At 37.7% G+C, this 20,380-nt stretch overlaps 3 protein-coding genes across 3 annotated transcripts; 1 reads left to right on the top strand and 2 right to left on the bottom strand.

Annotated features, from left to right (window-relative positions):
• Positions 1-1,077: 1,077 nt before the first annotated feature.
• On the bottom strand, positions 1,078-3,101 carry LOC139954049 (uncharacterized). Its single transcript, XM_071953712.1, has 4 exons — positions 3,044-3,101; positions 2,327-2,650; positions 1,818-1,979; positions 1,078-1,358 (listed from the first exon to the last, which is right to left on the bottom strand). The coding sequence occupies exons 1-4, from the start codon at positions 3,099-3,101 to the stop codon at positions 1,078-1,080; spliced, it is 825 nt and encodes a 274-aa protein (XP_071809813.1).
• Positions 3,102-5,838: 2,737 nt separating this feature from the next.
• LOC139953903 (PI-stichotoxin-Hcr2k-like) lies at positions 5,839-10,349 on the bottom strand. The gene is made up of 3 exons (XM_071953506.1): positions 10,111-10,349; positions 9,117-9,195; positions 5,839-7,031 (listed from the first exon to the last, which is right to left on the bottom strand). The coding sequence occupies exons 1-3, from the start codon at positions 10,180-10,182 to the stop codon at positions 6,862-6,864; spliced, it is 321 nt and encodes a 106-aa protein (XP_071809607.1). The 5' UTR covers positions 10,183-10,349; the 3' UTR covers positions 5,839-6,861.
• A 3,035-nt stretch (positions 10,350-13,384) lies between these two features.
• On the top strand, positions 13,385-14,503 carry LOC139953563 (C3 and PZP-like alpha-2-macroglobulin domain-containing protein 8). The gene is made up of 2 exons (XM_071953007.1): positions 13,385-13,559; positions 14,223-14,503. The coding sequence occupies exons 1-2, from the start codon at positions 13,385-13,387 to the stop codon at positions 14,501-14,503; spliced, it is 456 nt and encodes a 151-aa protein (XP_071809108.1).
• The last annotated feature ends 5,877 nt before the right edge of the window (positions 14,504-20,380 follow it).

Raw genomic sequence — 20,380 nt, forward strand, 5'->3', positions numbered from 1 at the left:
AATCTCGGCACACAAAGGATGGGCATACCATTATGATATAAGAGATGTATATGGTCGTGTACGGTGCAATAGCTTTGAAGCCCGGCATGTTTAACCAGAAAAGACAATAACCATGTTATTATTCCTTCGCCATCTGTAGGGGGCCTAAACGTGTCTAACTTACCATTTCAACGACCGGGATTAGACTATTATTAAGAAAGAAAGAAAGCGAATCAGCTGGATTATCCAGTGCAAAGTTCATTGTTATTTATTCAGAACTGGGCATACGCCAAATGCAATAATTAGGTACGTCTACCCATGTGACATGTACAGGGTCCAATTTCATGGCTCTGCTTACCGCCGAATTCTGCGCTTACGATCGCGATTCCCCGCTTACGTGCAAGCGCAGAATTTCTGCGCTAGGCTTGCAAGCGTAGAATGCCTAGTAACGTGGAGTACGCACGCGCAGAAGCCCAAATTCGCCGCTAACCCGTGAAATACGCTTGCCGTAAGCACAGAACTTCCTGCTTCCGTAAGCGCCGATTCCGTGCTTACGGTAAGCAGAGCCATGAAATTGGGCACTGGCCTATAAGATTCGGCCTACTGCACACGCATGGACGTAGTTTTTAAGTTTGCGTACGTTCCGTGCGTTCACGTTATGGTACAAACCTAGTGAGACAAAAATTATTTTCGTGAGTTGTTTTACTCAATTTTCTTCTCTAGAAACTACAGCACCTCAACAAATGATAATTTAAGTGACGCTTACAAACATCATTATCTTCAAAGTGTGTACGTTATATGTAAATCTGTAGACATTGTGTATTGTGTCCTTAAAAAAAGTAGCAAGACCCTTTCAAAACGACACCTTGTAATAAAACACACGTACTCCGACTTGGTGTATCCAAACTCAAGCGAAACATAACAAACCTATGAAAATTTGAACTCGATTGGTCATCGAAGTTGCATGGGTGTCAACAAATAATTGTTTTAATATCCTCAATTCGAATTAAACATCTGTCATAATAAATTTTACACAGTATAATTCGAACATGATATAACAACTTGAAACGCAGAGTAATGGTTTTAAAATTGTCCTTGTTATTCGGCACAAAAGGTGTAGAAGAACCAGTTTGCAGGCTTGTCGTAGGAGCCGATACCTATGTAGTTAACAGTAACCCTCCTGGTCTCATCATGCCACTCCAAGAAGGGGGTAACCTCGCCCCCTTTACCCACCTTGATGGTTCCATGGTCGTAGGTCAACCAGAACCGACGGTACTCCAACTCGGACATGATGCCTGGGGTGTGTTGCTCAGCGTACCGTTGCTGGCAGATCTTCGCACATTGAATAACAGACCATTCGTTGCTCCATGCACCGAGTACTATAAGGGGGGGTGCAAAAAGCCAAAGTCATATCAGACAATACTAAAACTATTTACTTGTGGATCCGAAACTTGAAAAGAAAGATATCTCTTTTTTGTGATGAATACACGAAACTAGTGGCACCTGCACTCGTTGATCAGATCAAAAAAGTTGCGTATTCAAAATCCGCTGTGCATGCTAAAATAAGTGTTCGTCTAAAATCGAGTCGAAATTAACTAATTTCTGGGAAACTATATCACCTCAGCAAGTAATATTTTCAGGGAATCTTTCTTCAATCTTTAGCTTCAATTATATAGTGTGTAAATTTAAAATTGTAATTCTGCTGGACATAGTGTTTTGTGTTACTTAAAAATGCCCTGACCTATCGTCAAACCGTGTAAGTTTAATGTAGATCTGCAGACATTGTGTTTTGTATCCAACATAAAAATATCCAAATCCTATTATTAAATAAATCTTACCTGCGAGATAGTATGATATCTCATTGGTGAACTCAGATAGAGTTATAGAGGCATCCCTTGAACCTTTTACGGAGAAATCAAGTCTGAATACGTCACTTGACTGGAGCCGTGGATATATGAATTTATAGACTTGATCACCACTAACTACATCAACTGGACACTCTGTAAAAGAAATTAAACTGATCATGAGAGGAGCGTTGGCAAAAATTATTCTTGAACTGTCAAAGAGAAGAAGAAAACAAATTCAACACAAACCACGTCGGTAGTTTTTAGTCCAGATTGTTCCCGTTGTTAAGTTTTTTTTTCCTCTCACAATAGTTTGACTAAATAAAATGTATTTTCTTGCCCGAGTCTTCTCTTGAAGACAGACAGAGCTTACTGGTTGAAACGTTGGGTATTTTTGAACTGTAGTTTCTTGTGAGGGTGGGGAAATTATTGAATAATTGCACTGCGAACTTTGCCGTTTTAAGGTTGAAATCCTACGTATGTTCAACAGCTATTTTACATACCTCCATGATATTCTTCGTCAAAGTACATCCAGCCGTTAGATGGTTGCAGGTCCGATTTATCTCTGGCATACACAGTGGAGTTTAACTCGCAGACTTTATCATCTTCGCAGTAGTTGAATGACTTACAGGCATCTTCTTGCAGACAGAAGACCGCACAAGTGACTTCGGAACGAGCCGTAGCGCTGCGGTAGACTTTACCACGGAGTGCGTGATCACGTATTGGGCCGTGGTAGAAAGTATGTTGAGTTCCTTTTCTTATTTGGTCAGTACGGGAGTCGTTTTGGCATTGAATATTGAATCGACCTGAAGCGACTGCAGCATAGACTAACAACGAAACAGCAGTTAGAAATACAAGGATACCCATGACGTCACGCTGTACTTAAGCTGAGAGGAGGTTGACTTCTAAACGAGACTACTGTTTATAATGGTATTTCATTCACGGAATGGGTATTATTGCCATGAAGATAATAGTAAACAAAGCAATTTACGAAAAGCATCCGATGAATCAGCAGAAGTAACACCAAACAGTGCTGCTGCGACCAGTTCTATCATCAAAATGGCGTCTATCAAGCACTGTGTTTCATCTACATCATCAACTGAAAGGTCAGATTTATGATGGCTGGGTCCATCTATTGTATCTCACACACACACTTGGCTCGAATCTACTCAATAGAGTGAGGTGCCGAAGTACACAACGACTTAAGCAACAACCCTAACCGTAGCCGTAGTCGTAGTCGTAGTCGTAGCCGTGTAGCCACCAATTAGGGTACTTCATACTCCATTAGCGTCACGTACGACTTCATAAAATCAATACGGTGCTCAAAGAGAACAATTCACGTTAGATTGTTTTGCAATTAGCGGGTATTGTTTTGGATACTTGGCGTAAATTAACCTTTCGAACTAGCCGAAAAGGGACAAGTTTTCAGACCAAGGATTTTTTTCTCCATCATCAATAATTATCGCCAATTAGGCTGGGCGGTTGCATTCGGGCGTCAAGATTTGTGTAAATTTGCTTGTTTCAATCTTACATGATCGAGAAAAGAAAAGAAAAATCCATTTAGGAAAAAATAAATCCGTGATTGGAACACACAATCGGAGAGACGTTTTTGCAAGCATGACACGTTTGTCATCAGATTGTAAATGTGTTGAATCTATTTCTATAAAACCACAATCCAAAGAAGGGAACTCAAAATGTTCCACATTATCAGCAGCTGCAGTCGTGTCTCTTACCAAGTACATTTTCTGGTCAGTAGTGTTTTGAGCAATTATCGGAAGGGCTTGAATCCCTAACTTTAAATGCATTGGTCTTTTGGTATTGTCAATGACCAATGTTTTCCCTTGCATAATGCATACAATTTGACTTAAAGACACTGGACACTAGTAGTAATTGTCAAAGACCAGTCTTCACAGTTGGAAAAGTTGAGCTCAACCGGTCGTCAAAGTTGCGAGATATTAATGAATGGAAAAAAAAAATAAAAAAAAATTGTCGCACCATGGTCACACGAAGTTGTGTGCTTTCAGATACTTGAGTTCGAGACCTCAAATTCTAAATCTGAGGTCTCGAAATCAAATTCGTAGAAAATTACTTCTTTCTCGAAAACTACGTCACTTCAGAGGGTGCTATCTGAACATGTTTTATTTATTCAACCTCTCCCCATTACTTGTAATCAAGAAAGTGTTTGTGATAATTATTTTGAGTAATTTACTAATAGTTTACACTGCCTTGGTCATTGAAGTTGCAAAAGATCAGTGCAAGGAAACACACCCTTGCTGCACATGTTGGTGTGCTTTCAGATACTTTTTCAAAAGGCTTTTCAAAATATTTGAGTGAGAATTTACCTCTTTCTCAAAAACTACGCGACGTCGTTTCTCAAATTTTGTTATACTGTCAACAGCTCTCCATGCTCGTTACCGAGTAAGTTTCTGTGCTAACCAACTGTTATTTTGAGTAATAACCAACAAAGTCCAGTGCCTTTTAAAGCCAGTGGACACTATTGGTAATTGTCAAAGACCAGTCTTTTTACTTGGTGTATCTCAACATATGCATAAAATAACAAACCTGTGAACATTTGAGCTCAATTGGTGGACGAAGTTGCGAGATATTAATGAAAGAAAAAAACATACCCTTGTCACACGAAGTTGTGTGCTTTCAGATTTTGAGATCTCGAAATCAAATTCATGGACAATTACCTAATTTCTCCAAAAATACGTTACTTTAGAGGGAGCCGCTTCTCACAACGTTATACACAACCAACAGCTCCCCAATACTCGTTAGCAAGTAAGGTTTTTTATGTTAAAAATTATTTTGAGTAAATCAATAGTTCCCCATTACTCGCTACCAAGTACGGTTTTATGCTAAAAAGTATTTGAGTATAACAAAAAGTGTCCACTGCCTTCAAATTTAAGTTACGTTATTTGAAATACACAATGAATGTTCAAAATGAAACAAAACAAAATGTCTGAAGAAGGAATCAAGACAATTTCATAATCCACCATAATTTAATTTACTCAAAAATACTTGAAGATCAACTTTGCCTGTAAAGGCGTACTGTCGCCATGATCAAATCACACTATGTTACTTAAAGCAGCCAGATAAAAAGCAGCCATATGCCAAATGTCGTAAAGCTGTTAAAGACACTGGACACTGTTGGTAATTGTCAAGGACCAGTCTTCGCACTTGGTGTCTCTAAACATATGCATACAAAAAATCAACGTGTGAAAATTTCAGCTCAATTGGTCGTCAAAGTTGCGAGATAGTTATGAAGAGAAAAAAAACCTTGTCACACGAAGTTGTTCGAGACCTCAAATTCTAAAACTGAGGTCTTGAAATTAAATTTGTGGAAAATTTGTTCTTTCTCGAGAACTACGTCACCTGAGAGGGAGCTGTTTTTCACAATGTATTTTATTATCATCTTCTCCCCATTACTCATTACCAAGTTAGGTTTTATGCTAATAATTATTTTGAGTAATTACCAATAAGTGTCCACTGCCTTTAAGCAGGAAATAACTGTTATGACATTTTATTTATTTATTTTCTTTAAAGAAAATGAGCAGGGCATCTGTCGCCGATGTTAAGTTTGTGGAATATAATATTAATACTTGACTATGTTTTTTGTGTCTTAGGTCAGTTTTTGGTATGAACGCTTATAGCAAGCTTTTTGTGCTTACATGTCTTACTAAAATTGGGCTCTGGGGCCGGATTTACAGAGCGATAAAATTCATCACAAGACGAATTGTCAGTATTATCATAATAACTTTTTTTGAGACATTGTAGTTTGCTTAGCAACTACAATTTGATATGCATGTAAGATAAATCTTGGGGACCGATTTCACACAGCAACGAAAATCATCGCAATACGACGTCGCAGTAAATACCATAATAACTTGTATATGTGACAACGCAGTTGTGTTTGCAACTACGATTCATTGCAATACTAAGATCAATCTTAGCTCTTTGTGAAATCGCCCCCCCCCCCATCGCCCCCCCCCCCCCTCTTCATAAACACCCTTGCGTCAACATCCCACTACGTAAACCATTTAGCTACCGTCGATTTCACACAACTCTTCTTAAACCTAGGATTAATCTTAGGACTTAAGAAGATGCCCAGCCTCGCACTGCAACTTGCAAAAGAGTAACTTTAAGTTAGAACTATTTACTCGTCCTAAACTCAAGCATGGCTGCTGGCCTCTGCTGTGTTCCCATTCTGCATTTAATGGTTACAGGCACTGGACACTATTGGTAATTACTCGAAATAATTGAGAGCTGTTGCTCGAGCAATTGAGTTGGGAGTAACATTGTGAGAAATGGCTCCCTCTGAAGTACGTAGTTTTTGAGAAAGAAGTAATTTCTTACTAGAATAATATTTGAATTGAATTCGTGACCTTAGCTGAGGTCTCGAATTCAAGCATCTGAAAGTTACACCATATGCGACAAGGGTGTTTTTTCTTCCATTGTTCTCTCGCAATTTGGCGACCAATTGAGTTCAAATTTTTACAGGTTTGTTATGTTATGCATAGTGTTGAGCCACGGCAAATGAGAATACGGTTCTACCAACAACATTACCAAACGTGTCCAGTGCCTCTAAGAACACACATAAATATGCATCAAATATGGGTCTATGTAACTTTTGTAAGGAAAAACACAATGTCCACAGATTTACACTAAACTTACACAGTTTGAAGATAATGGTAGAAAAGCTCCCCTGAAAATTACATGCTGAGGTGCTGTATTTTTAGGGAAATAAGTAAAACAATGTCATAAAAATAATTTTATTTTAATCATTTACGAACGTATTTTCATGACATTGTTTTACTCATTTCTCAAAAACTACAGCACCTCGGTAAGTAATATTTGAAGGGAAGCTTTCCACTTTCATTATCTTCAAACCCTGTAAGTTTAATATAAATCTATGGACATTTTGAAAAAGTACCAGAATCCTTTAAGAATTCACACAAATATACCAGACTATACGTTTCACCTCAGCCTCTGTTTGGCTGCATTGGTTTGTATAGGGATCGAAAACATCTCTCACAGCCTACTTGGAGGGGCACTTTTCTTTACAGGCGTCTTCCGTCTCAAACCTATTCCCGTTTCCTTGACATCCGCCCCATGTGAATGTCTTGCAAGTCTGTTCTTCGTTATCGTAGTACCAACTCGGAAAAAACATTCTGCAGCGACCAGTTTCTTTAGGCAGTTTACACACATCTGTAAAGAAGTTTGATCAAAGTGAAAGTTAATGGGAAGGTACACATTTGGTAATTACTCAAAACAATTATTAGCTTAAGGGCAGTGGACACTATTGTTAATTACTCAAAATAATTATTAGCACAAAACCTTACTTGGTTTCAAGTAATGGGGAGAGGTTGGTAGTATAAAACATTGTGAGAAACAGCTCCCTCTGAAGTGGAGTAGTTTTTGAGAAAGATGTCATTTTCCACGAATTTGATTTCGAGTCGAGACCTCAAGTTTAGAACTTGAGGTCTCGAAATCAGGCATCTGAAAGCACACAACTTCGTGTGACAAGGGTGTTTTTTCTTCATAGTTCTCACAACTCCGACGACCGATCGAGCTCAAATTTTCACAGGTTTGTTATTTTATGCATATGTTGAGATACACCAAGTGAGAAGACTGGTCTTTGACAATTACCAATAGTGTACACTGTCTTTATAAACTGACTTGGTAACGACTATTGGAGAGCTGATGATAGTATAAAACAGCTCGCTTTGAAATAGCATAGATTTTGAGAAAGAGGTAATTTATCACTAAAATAATAAAGGACTTCTTGCTAGAAATCTTTTGTCATGTCTGAAATTCGTCCAACAAGGGTGTTTTATCTTTCATCGTTTTCTCGTAACTTCGAAGACCAATTTAGCTCAAATTTTTACAAGCTTGTTATTTAATGCTTATGTTGGGATACAACAAGTGAGACGACTGGTCTTTGACAATTACCAAACGTGTACCTTCCCTTTAATTAGGATTCAAAGAAATATCATAGAATGATTGGTATGACAAAAAAAAAACATCTAACAATGTTTTGTATTATCAAAGGATCTCTCAATGCTAGTTACCGATTAACTTTTATTTTTGAGTCACTACTTTTTGTCCAGTGCCATTAAAATACTTTTTTTTCATACCGGTTACACAACTATAGTGTATTTAATTTGGACTAATTCATGGAATAACGACGCCATGTTCTATCCACGATCGGCTGGCAGGGATGGAACATACTAATACAAGCTTTATTTGCAGTACAGAAGAGAAAACAGTTCCCACGGTAAAATTATTGATTGATTATTGTTTGTTTGTGTGATAATCTACGAATGCCCTTGTTGACATAATTATTCATGATAATAATGAGGTCAATATACTAATTGCTGTCATACGCAATCGATGGTTGTATTAATCCATTATTTTAGAGCATTTCACGGTTAAGTACGCATCGTTTTTAACTATCACAAATAAACAGCCTTTGACCAACTTCCAAAATGCGAATGACTGATCAGTATGTTTTTTTTTTTTTTTTTTTTTTTTCATTTTTAAAAGCTTAAACTTATAACCTCGTTGTCAATTAAGGCAATGGAAACTTTGGGTAATTACCCACAAATATTGGTTATTATAAAGACATACTTGGTAACGAGCAACAGAGAACTGAGTGTAAACTGGTTTAAGAAAATTACCAAAGGTGTCCAGGGGGTGGATTTCACAAAGAGTTAGGACTAGTCTTATCTCGAGTTTGGACGAGTTACTCGTCCTAACTTAGGACTAGCCGTATACGTTTCTTATATCTCCTAGGACTAGTCCTAAGTTGGGACTAATCCTAACTCTTTGTGAAATCTACCCCTGTGCATTTAATAAACAAACAAACAAACAAACAAACAAACAAACAAACAAACAAACAAACAAACAAACAAACAAACAAACAAACAAACAAACAAACAAACAAACAAACAAACAAACAAACAAACAGACAGACAGACAGACAGACAGACAGACAGACAGACAGACAGACAGACAGACAGACAGACAGACAGACAGACAGACAGACAGACAGACAGACAGACAGACAGACAGACAGACAGACAGACAGACAGACAGACAGACAGACAGACAGACAGACAGACAGACAGACAGACAGACAGACAGACAGACAGACAGACAGACAGACAGACAGACAGACAGACAGACAGACAGACAGACAGACAGACAGACAGACAGACAGACAGACAGACAGACAGACAGACAGACAGACATAAAAACAAACAAACAAACAAACAAACAAACAAACCTTACCCTCTTCAACTACTGGTGTTGCGTTCTCCTCGATAACTGTTGGTGTCGTCGGCACAGGTTTTGGTATTGGTCTTCGTTTCTGTGAAAAGACGAGTAAGAATAAAATAGTTCTTATGAAAAAGATACAGTTCTAGACGTTCGATGGGAACATATATCAAAGTCTTATTATAACGCACGTATCTACCAAACAAGGTACTCAAGGCGCTGAGTATATACACATTTTCAGAAAGATGTGTTATTGCAGTGATGAATTCTGAGACCCAATTATGTAGCACTTAAGGGTATACAAGGTGCTACGGCACTCAGCAGCCATAGCCAGGAACACCGGGGCGAACCCCTTCTCTTTTCGATAAGTGCACTTGGTTATTTTACATGCTTTACACAACACACGGGACCAACGGTATTACGTCCATCCGAAGGACGAAGCAATGGTTAAGTGTCTTGCTTTAGGGGTGTAAATTCGGTGATCTTAAAGCCATTGGACACTTTCTGAACAGAACAAAAATTAAAAGTTCACAGATTTACAAATAACTTACAGGAATTACAGTAGGTAATGGTGAAAGACATCCCTTGAAATATGATCCCATAAAATGCTTTACTTTTTGAGAAAACATTAAAACAAATATCAATTCTTGATATTGAGAACAATATATTTAAAATAAATCCGTTATTCTCGATATCGAGAATCTAAATCTGTTTTATTATTTTCTCAAAAACATTATGTCATGACACGGCGAAACGTGCGGAAACAAGGGTGGGCTTTCACGTTATTTTCTCCCGACTCCGATGACCGATTGAGCCTAAATTTTCACAGGTTTGTTATTTTATGTATAGGTATGTGAAACACGAAGTGTGGGTCTTTGGACAATACTGTTAACCGATGTTTTGCGATTGCTTTAACCGCTTGGACGACACTTTACACTTTAAAACTGGACCCTGATCCGAAACAATAGTCCACTTCGCTTTACGCTCGGTCACAACGTGCTATACTCACCCTTAGCGAGTCCACAACAAACACAGACTGCAACAGCAGAACCGCTACAAGAGCTACGCTTAAACGAAACATCCTGCTGTACAAAAATACTCAATCAGATCGAAATGGCAATGAGAACATAAGAAGATACCATCAAATAAGTAGTAAGTTTTCGGGACTCTTGAGTGAGTAATTGCTCTGAGAAGATCGTCTCGACGTTTCGGACAGTATGCTCTGCTCGTCTTCAGGAGGGACTTGAAATGGTGATATTGATATGTTGTCCGAGTTTTTATAAAGCTCTGATGAAAATCGCTTTGATCCCGAACAGGTGTATTGTTTTTGGTGACGTGACTCCCTGTAAATTAATTGATTGATATGTGTAATGGGGTCACAAGAAATTGATTATCTGTTATCGATTTGCTGTACGGGGGTTTGGTACTCTTTGCACGACACATATAACACAATGTCCACAGATTAACACTAAACTTACACGGTTCGAAAATGATTGTATAAAGCTTCCATTAAAATTATTACTTGCTGGGGTGCTGTAATTCTTGAGAAATGAGTAAAACAGTTTGTCATGAAAATTTAGCACGTACAACGTGTATACAAGACTCTTCATGATACAGCCAAAAACATGATGAACAGAAGTTGTGTTGATTATATAATGTTAAAGTCGCCTGCTTTAAAGGATTTTGGTACCTTTTCAAAATTTACATACATTTAAATTAAACTAATAGGGTTTGAAGATAATGATAGTGGAAAGAAGCTTCCCTTCAAATATTACTTACTGAGGTGCTGTAGTTTTTTGAGAAATGAGTAAAACAATGTCATGAAAATACGTTTGTAAAATGATTAAAATAATTTTCGTCTCGTAAGACGAAAATTATTTTCATGACATTGTTTTACTCATTTCCCAATAACTACAGCACCCCAGCACGTAATATTTTCAGGGAAGCTTTCTACTATCATTATCTTCAATCTGTGTAAGTTTAGTGTAAATCTGTGGACATTGTGTTTTTTGTCCTACAAAAGTTACATAGACCCTTTAAGTTAATTGTATACATGCGTACTGTTCAAGGGACACGTTGCCTAAGATTGGAGGATTTGGGCTTTAATAGGCGTCAATGAAAGCATTCGTTATGCATTGCATGCACGGTAGGAAAAAAAGTATAGATAATAGTGATAGATGACAAGCCTCGAGGTTGTGTGGATTTTTCTATTACTTTGTGAACGTCATGACACCTGTGTCCTAAAGCATGACACTTAACCATGATGCTTCGTCCTTCGGATTTGACGTAAAGCCGTTGGTCCCGTGTTTTGTGTAACGCGAGTAAAATAACCCAGTGAACTTATCGAAAAGAGAAGTGGTTCGCCCTGGTGTTCTTGGTTTGATTCTACAGCACCTTGTAAACCATAACAGGTCTCAAAATACAAACGTTCTCCCCCATCTTGTAGGAAAATACTGAATGTGCGCTTGAAACAACGGTATAATTAAACGTTTATTAACCAATGTTTTTGTTTTAAAGCCATTATACACTTTCGGAACAGAAAAGAAAAAAAAAGTTCACACACAGATCTACAAATTACTTACAGGGTTTACATAAGATAATGGTAAAAGACTTCTCTTAAAATATTATTTCATGAAATGCTTTACTTTTTGAGAAAACATTTACTTTTTGAGAAAACATTAAAACAATATCAATTCTCGACAACGAGAATTACGTATTTATAGTAAACACATGTCATGACACTGTGAAACGTGCGGAAACAAGGGTGGGTTTTCCCGTTATTTTCTCCCGACTCCCATGACCGATTGAGCCTAAATTTTCACAGGTTTGTTATTTTATATAACTTGTGATACACGAAGTGTGGGCCTTTGGACAATACTGTTTACCGAAAGTGTCCAATGGCTTTAAAAATCGAAACATGCTGCCAGCTTTGTAGTAATTTTAGTTTCCATGGTGAACGAGTGTAGTGCATGTAAACATCCCGTGATTTGTTTTCATAATTTAGTTTTAATTGTACCGTCTATAAATAACCAAGAGAGTCAACTCGACATAATATACACAAATGAGACTCGTAATTATGATGTTTTGGCAATAATAAGGGAATCAACTCAGTCCTTGATCAAACACTGTACGTAAAGGCTGCGGTAGAAGATACAACCGATCGAATCATCTGCGTGTCAGGGCAACGTCGGTTAATAACGCTGTAGAAACGGGCACTTATGTTACTCGTGAGCAAGTTCTCTTGTTTGTGTAGATGATCTTCCCGGCAAGGGAACTCGGCAAACTCCCACAAGGGGATATAAACACCAAGCTGGCAACAGCCAATCTCTCTCACAAACCTTGGTTTAACGTCTATAATTATGAATTACACAAATCAAGAAATTGTGATTCATTAACTAGACGACAATATTTATTCTAGACATTGTGAAATCAGCGGTTAGCTGGGGATTCGAACCCACAACCTTCTGATTGCAAGTCCTGCAGTCTAACCACTTTAATTGATGACCACGGTGACGGTTTGTCGCTATTCTCGAGAGAAAGATAGAAAGAGTGTTTATATTTGAAAGGTGTTTTTGCGTGTAATTCAACCTCATCTCGGCTCACAATGGTACAGTACAGCGTGACGTCATGGGTATCTCTGTATTTCTAAATGCTGTTTCGTTGTTAGTCTACGCTGCAGTCGCTTCTGGTGGATTCAATATCCCATGCCAAAACGACACCCGTACTGACCAAATAAGAAAAGGAACTCAACATACTTTCTACCACGGCCCAATACGTGATCACGCACTCCGTGGTAAAGTCTACCGCAGCGCTACGGCTCGTTCTGAAGTCACTTGTGCGGTCTTCTGTCTGCAAGAAGATGCATGTAAGTCCTTCAACTACTGCGAAGATGCTGAAGTCTGCGAGTTAAACTTCGCTGTGTATGCCAGAGATAAATCTGACCTGCAACCATCTAACGGCTGGATGTACTTTGATGAAGAATATCATGGAGGTATGTACAGACTAGGTCAGCAATCAAGCTTGAAATTACCCGCGGTGCAATACACAAATGTTTTATCTCGGTTGTGGGGGCTCTTAGGAGGCAGTTCAACAACATCCAACGTTTCGACCAGTAAGCTCTATCTGTCTTCAAGAAGAGACTCGGGCAAAACAACTTTCATTTAATTCTTTAACGAACAAAACATTGTTAGGGGAATGTTTCTAATGTAATTATTTTTGTTTAGTTAAACAGCTTTATGAAAATGTGTCTGCATGCCTCTTTCCGCAACCTTTATAAATATAAAATGTCATTCACAGAATGTCAAGTTGATGATGTAACAGGTGATTACGTCTATAAGTTCATCTATCCACGGCTCCAGTCAAGTGACGTATTCAGACTTGACTTCTCCTTAAAAGGTACAAATGACGCCGATTTGTCTCTCTCTGAATTTGCGGATGAGACGTCATACTTTCACATAGGTAAGATGAATTATTATTAATATTATTAATATTAATTTTTGGTTTTTACCCATATACACCGATGTGTGTTAGCACTGTATATACTCAGTACTTTCCCGAGTCCTGTGAAAACGATCACAGGCATTTTACTCGAGTGGGATTCGAACCCACGACCTTTGCAATTCTAGAGCAGTGTCATACCAACTAGACCGCCGAGATTGCCCGGTAGCTAGAGGCATGCAGTTCGAATCCTATGTTTTTAGCAGCGGGTACTGCAAACGATCTAATAGATGTTAAATTTGCATCGGGGATAAAGAATATTGGTATGACACTGCTCTAGAATTGCATAGGTCGTGGGTTCGAATCCCACCCGAGTAAAATGCCTGTGATTTTTTTTTTCCACAGGACTCGGGAAAGTACTGAGTATACAGTGCTACACACATCGGTGTATATGGGTAAAAACTAAAAATTAATATTCTTTATCCCCGATGCAAATTGATAAAAACAGGACTACCAACAAAATTTCTATTTGTTGCATATTGATTGCTACTTGTATTCAGCTGTTGTTTGATTATCCTGAAAATCACATGGAAATTGGGAAATCCTGTTTTTATTAAGGCAAACATTTCATGCAAAGCAACAAAAATACATTCTGACTATTATTATTGCCTTTCCATTACACAGTAATCGGTGGATGGGGGAACACCAAGTCGGCCATCGAATGCTATAAACACTGTCCTTACCAATTCGATATGCAATCAACCCCAGGCATCATGTCCGAGTTGGAGTACCGTCGGTTCTGGTTGACCTACGACCATGGAACCATCAAGGTGGGTAAAGGGGGCGAGGTTACCCCCTTCTTGGAGTGGCATGATGAGACCAGGAGGGTTACTGTCAACTACATTGGTATAACTTCGTTCGACACTCCTGCAACATGGATCTTTTACACCTTTTGCAGCGAATGAAACGCAATTACTAAGAACGTTCAGAAAATAATTTTAATTTATGAAATGACTAAACGATTTAGCCTATTTAGGAATGGACACTATTGGTATTTACCCCCCCCCCAAAAAAAAAATAAATAAATAAATAAATAATAATAATAATAATAATAATAGATAAATAAAAAATGCATAAAAACTTACTTGCTAACAAGCAATGGAGAGCTGTTGATAGTATAAAACATTGTGAGAAACGGCTCCCTCTGAAGTAACGTAGTTTGCAGGGAAAGAAGTAACTTTCACGAAAATATTTGATTTTGATTTCGCCACCTCCGAATTTGGTTCTGAGGTCCCGAAATCAAGCATCATGAAAGCTCACAACTTCATGTGGTGTTTTTGTCTTCCATTAATATCTCGCAACTTCGACGACCAATTGAGTTCAAACTTTCACAGGTTTGTTACTTTATGCGTAATTATGTTGAGATACACCAAGTGAGAAGACTGGTCTTTGACAAGGTTAATTTATAGAACACCTAGAATTCAATATGGCCACAGCCCTTTCAGTTTTGCCTATAGATGCCTTGACCTAGTACGGTACGTGAAAAAAAAAAACGATCTTCTAATGTCCATTGTGTGAACAAGTTGACCGTAATAGATGCTATTTTGCGGGGTTTATTCCGGCAACAATAGTAAATTAAGTGGGCTTTTATGTGTCAAGAATTTAGTACGAATTTTGTTTTATTGATATTTCTTTGACATAAGTTCGCCCCTTAAATTGCAAAGACAGGAAGCCAAGTATAATGCATCAAAGTTCGTGTTTCGTTTAAAGACAGTGTACACTATTGGTAATTGTCAAAGACGAGTCTTCACAGTTGGTGTATCTGAACATATGCATAAAATAACAAACCTGTGAAAATTTGAGCTCAATCGGTCGTCGAAGTTGCGAGATAATAATGAAAGAAAAAACACCTTGTCACAAGGAGTTGTGTGCTTTCAGATGCTTGATTTCGAGACCTCAATTCTAAACTTGAGGTCTCGAAATCAAATTCGTGGAAAATTACCTCTTTCTCGAAAACTATGTTACTTCTTCAGAGGGAGCCGCTTCTCACAATGTTTCATACTATCAACCTCTCCCCATTACTCGTTACCAAGTAAGGTTTTATGCTAATAAATATTTGAGTAATTACCAATAGTGTCCACCGCCTTTAAAGGAACAAAGTATCATTCGTTTTGGGGAAAACTGTAACCCGTGAGAAACGCAATCTGAATCAAGCTTTTGACAAATTCAGCAAACTGGGTTTTCATTTTTTTCGGTTTCTTTATCCATTGATTTAGATGTAATTATAGAGTAGTTTTATAACAATTTTCTCCAAGGTTCGAGAGAAAGGGGCTGGTACTTTTTTATTTTGAGAACACAAAACACAATGTCCACTAATCTTAAGTAAACTTACACGGTTTGAAGTGGTGATAAAAAGCTTCCCTTGAAATATTACTCACTGAGGTGATGTAGTATTTGAGAAATGAGTCACACAAGGTCACGAACATTATGTTTTACATGCTGAAATAATGTTTGTCTTAAGAGACGAACTTATTGTGTGACCAGTGTTTTCACTCATTTCTCAAAAACTACAGCACCTCAGCTAGTAATATTTTAAGGTTAAGCTCTCATTGATGTTGTCCCCTCCTCCCTTTAAAGGCAGTGGACACTATTGGTAATAATTGTCAAAGACTAGCCTTCATAGTTGGTGTATCTCAACATATGCATAAAATAACAAACCTGTGAAAATTTGAGCTCAATCGGTCATCGAACTTGCGAGATAATAATGAAAGAAAAAACACTCTTGTCTCACACAAAGTTGTGTGCGTTTAGATGGTTGATTTCGAGACCTCAAGTTCTAAATCTGAGGTCTCGAAATCAAATTCGTGGAAAATTACTTCTTTCTCGAAAACTATGGCACTTCAGAGGGAGCCGTTTCTTACAATGTTTTATACCACTAACCTCTCCCCATTACTCGTCACCAAGAAAGGTTTTATGCTAAAAAATATTTTGAGTAATTACTAATAGTGTCCACTGCCTTTAACCTTGCATGGTGTAATCGGTCACTTATTAGGACTGGTGTCTTCTCCACAGTATTCAAGTCGTGGTGGAAGATGAGAGCCAATTGTCTTCGGAAGTTACCAACCCACATGCGCAATTTATTTTCTAAGTGCTAAAATTGCTTTTCGATTTAAATCGGGTAGTTAAAGTCATGTGATTTTTTTTATTTAATTGATCCGTTAATGAGTTATTCAAAATAATGTCCTCATTTGAGGACATGTGCCATGATGACATGAAACCAATGTTCCATTATTCTCTCGCAACTTCGACGACCAATTGATTCAATTTCACAGGTTTATGTTATGCAATATGTTGAGATGAGCCTACCAAATGAAAATACTGGTCTTTGACAATAATTACTAAAGGTAATACAGTGTCTTATAATCGAATACAGTGTCTTATAATCGAATAATTAGGATCGAGTCGTTACCCCCCCCCCCACCCCCCGTCACCCAAGTAGGCCTCATACAGTGAGCCCGAACCACGATGGTCTTGCACGTCGTTCTGGGAAAGTGGCAATTAGAAGGAAAAACCTGACAGAAACGAAAGCTATCTTGTTGACAAATTATTTACACTTTCAGACTAGTCTGTGACGAAATGCTGTATATTTGGTGACATCATCAACCAGTGTTGCATAAAGACGGAAGTAACCTTATTGTGAAAAAAAAAAAAAAAAAAACTAGAGATTGAGAGTTTGTGAACAAACTCAAGGTGTTCGGTTTCCGGGAGTAAAAGCCTGGATTAAAAAACAAATATTACACCTTGCTTTGTTCTCAAGATTTGTAATAAATGATTGAAATTGCAAAAAACTGTCAAAACAACATGGTTACTCTAGTAAAAGTGTATGTTTGGTGACGTCATCGGTAATATTTGTTTTAAACCAGACCTTTGCCAGACTTATATGCTGTGATGGTAAAGCATCAAAGGATGTATATTTCAACCTAAAAGGCAATAAACAACGCCCTTTTCAAATCTGTAGAAAAGACTGTAAGGGGCATGTATGTTTTAACCGCCTTGAACGAAGACTATTCTTCATGAAGCTTTTTCGCGCTCTATGGATGATCACTGGAGCGTGACTCTGCTGCACAGCTAATACACTACACGTTGTGTGTATGCCTACGTGCAATGTCTATGCACATACCAATGGGGATTTACGTTGTTCTTTAGACGTGAATTTTGAAATTTTCAACCTCGTTTTTGAGCCAGAAGACAACATCGAAATGGGGTCATGTCTGTGGGGCGTTTACGGAGTTTTCAATGACGATTCCGATGATGTTTTGATTGTAAGAATCCCTTATGTAGATCAAAAGTTATGATTTTTTGAATTCATAAACTTTGAATATTCATAACTCAACAATTGATGACGTCATCATGGCGTAACTCACACGGTTTCTTCTCCTAATAAATATCTAACTATGTGTGAAGTTTCAAGTTCATACGATGTTTGGAAAGATGTTTTTGTAGGGGGACAAGGGACGTACAGAAGAAGAAGAAGAAGAAGAAGAAGTATCAATAAAAAACTAGAGATTGAGAGTTTGTGAACAAACTCAAGGTGTTCGGTTTCCGGGAGTAAAAGCCTGGATTAAAAAAACAAATATTACACCTTGCTTTGTTCTCAAGATTTGTAATAAATGATTCAAATTACAAAAACTGTCAAAACCACATGATTACGTCATCTAGTAAAAGTGTATGTTTGGTGACGTCATCGGTAATATTTGTTTTAAACCAGACCTTTGCCAGACTTGTATGGTGTGATGGTAAAGCATCAAAGGATGTTTATTTCGACCTAAAAGACAATAAACCACGCCCTTTCAAATCATTTCACAGTCACTTCCCGTTTAAACAGGTCAAAAGGTCAACGAAAGTTCACCAACATATCCATTTCTGTCAAGTACGTAAAGCCCTTTCATATGATGTACAGATTGTCAAAATAGCTTATGTAGTTTAGGAAATATGAACTTAGGAAATATTGACTGACGACTGAAGAAAAGACTGTAAGGGGCATGTATGTTTTAACCGCCTTGAACGAAGACTATTCTTCATGAAGCTTTTTCGCGCTCTATTGATAATATTAAAAAAAAAAAAGTAAAAAAAAAAAACGTGGATCAAAAATAATGATTTTTTGAAATAATAATTTGAATTTTTATTACTCAAGAATGGATGACGTCATCATGACCTAACTAACACATTATTCCACTCCTAATGCATATCTAACTATGTGCGAAGTTTCAAGTTCATGCGAGTTTGGGAAGTGTGCTTTTGTTCGAGGACAAGGGACGAAGAGAAGAAGAAGATGAAAATCTGGATTGTTTTATTGATTTGTTTGTACTAAAGTTTTGTTTAATCCGGCAGTTTATTTTAGCAAGACCACTCCTAATTGCTTGGGCCTTATGCTTTAACCATTCTGTTTTCTTTGAATGTTTTGTATTGTAACATCCATGTCTGTGCATGGAGGTAGAAATAGATTAGTTTACGTAACGTCCTTTACTACTAGAGAAAGTTTGAAAGGGCTTATGTTAGAGATTTCAGAGATTTTTTTTCTTCAAAAATATTTAACTCAAAATAACTTGGATAGTTGTTTTAACAAATAATCAAAACAATTGATGATTATGCTAAGTTCAAGAAGTAATAGATATCGTAATACTGACGTGAATTCCGTGGGCCCAAAACGCCCTTCACCCGGGGGGAGTGGTCGATCGATGTAACGTCTCTCTATTCTTCTCGGTGTTTAACCAAAACATGACCAATGTTCGTCATTTTGTACTGTTGTTTTCTCACATAATTAAAAGTCCCATGAATCACTGAAGTAGGTGGCCATCTCAGCGAAACTTCGTCTTCAATTCCACATTGACCACTAAGCCATCAGAAGGGTAACATTTTGAACAATTTGACGCTGAAGATTGAAATGAAATCGTTTTCGCAGCGTTCTGCATAGCTATATAGCTCTATGCATATCACGCTATGGCACAGAGTACAACAAACTTGGCAGCATGCCACCAAATAAATTATGCCTAATACACTACACGTGTACGCCACAAGTGTTACGCACAACCAATGGGGAAATTTCGTAGTTCTTTATACAAGAAATTGTGAACTTTCAAACTCGATTTTGAACCAGAAGACGAGCTCAAAATGGGATCACGTCTGCGAGGCATTTACGGAGTTTTTAACGAACTTTCCGATGATGTGTCGATTGTAACAACCCATCATGTAGATCAAAAGTTATGATTTTTTGAAATAATAAACTTTGAAAATTCATAACTCAAGAATTGATGACGTCATCGTGACATAACTCAAACGGTTTCTTCTCCTTATACATATCTAACTATGTGTGAAGTTTCAACTTTATATGTACTTGGGAAGTGTGATTTTTTTAGCGGACAATCGCCGCTAATAAGCAGAATGGACGATCACTGGAGCGTACTCTGCTGCACCGCTAATACACGTGCAATGTTTACGCACATACCAATGGGGATTTACGTTGTTCTTTATACGTGAATTTTGAAATTTTCAACCTCTCTTTTGAGCCGGAAGACAACATCAAAATGGGGTCATGTCTGTGAGGCGTTTACGGAGTTTTCAATGACAATTCCGATGATGTTTCGATTGTAAAAATCCCTCATGTAGATCAAAAGTTATGATTTTTTGAATTAATAAACTTTGAATATTCATAACTCAAGAATTGATGACGTCATCATGACGTAACTCACACGGTTTCTTCTCCTAATAAATATCTAACTATGTGTGAAGTTTCAAGTTCATACGATGTTTGGAAAGATGTTTTTGTAGGGGGACAAGGGACG

The sequence above is a fragment of the Asterias amurensis genome, chromosome 22 (genome assembly GCF_032118995.1).
Source record: "Asterias amurensis chromosome 22, ASM3211899v1".
Classification (NCBI taxonomy): Eukaryota; Metazoa; Echinodermata; class Asteroidea; order Forcipulatida; family Asteriidae; genus Asterias; species Asterias amurensis.

Excerpts from the sequence above, each read along its gene's own strand:
- LOC139953563 (XM_071953007.1), top strand. The coding sequence starts at position 13,385 with ATGTCATTCACAGAATGTCAAGTTGATGATGTAACAGGTGATTACGTC. Across the intron at positions 13,560-14,222 it reads GACGTCATACTTTCACATAG|TAATCGGTGGATGGGGGAAC; the intron begins GTAAGATGAATT and ends TCCATTACACAG.
- LOC139954049 (XM_071953712.1), bottom strand. The coding sequence starts at position 3,101 with ATGAAGTACCCTAATTGGTGGCTACACGGCTACGACTACGACTACGAC. Across the intron at positions 1,980-2,326 it reads TGACGAAGAATATCATGGAG|AGTGTCCAGTTGATGTAGTT; the intron begins GTATGTAAAATA and ends TTTCTTTTACAG. Across the intron at positions 1,359-1,817 it reads GATATCATACTATCTCGCAG|TACTCGGTGCATGGAGCAAC; the intron begins GTAAGATTTATT and ends CCCCCCTTATAG.
- LOC139953903 (XM_071953506.1), bottom strand. The coding sequence starts at position 10,182 with ATGTTTCGTTTAAGCGTAGCTCTTGTAGCGGTTCTGCTGTTGCAGTCT. Across the intron at positions 9,196-10,110 it reads TTGTTGTGGACTCGCTAAGG|AAACGAAGACCAATACCAAA; the intron begins GTGAGTATAGCA and ends GTCTTTTCACAG. Across the intron at positions 7,032-9,116 it reads AACACCAGTAGTTGAAGAGG|ATGTGTGTAAACTGCCTAAA; the intron begins GTAAGGTTTGTT and ends ACTTCTTTACAG.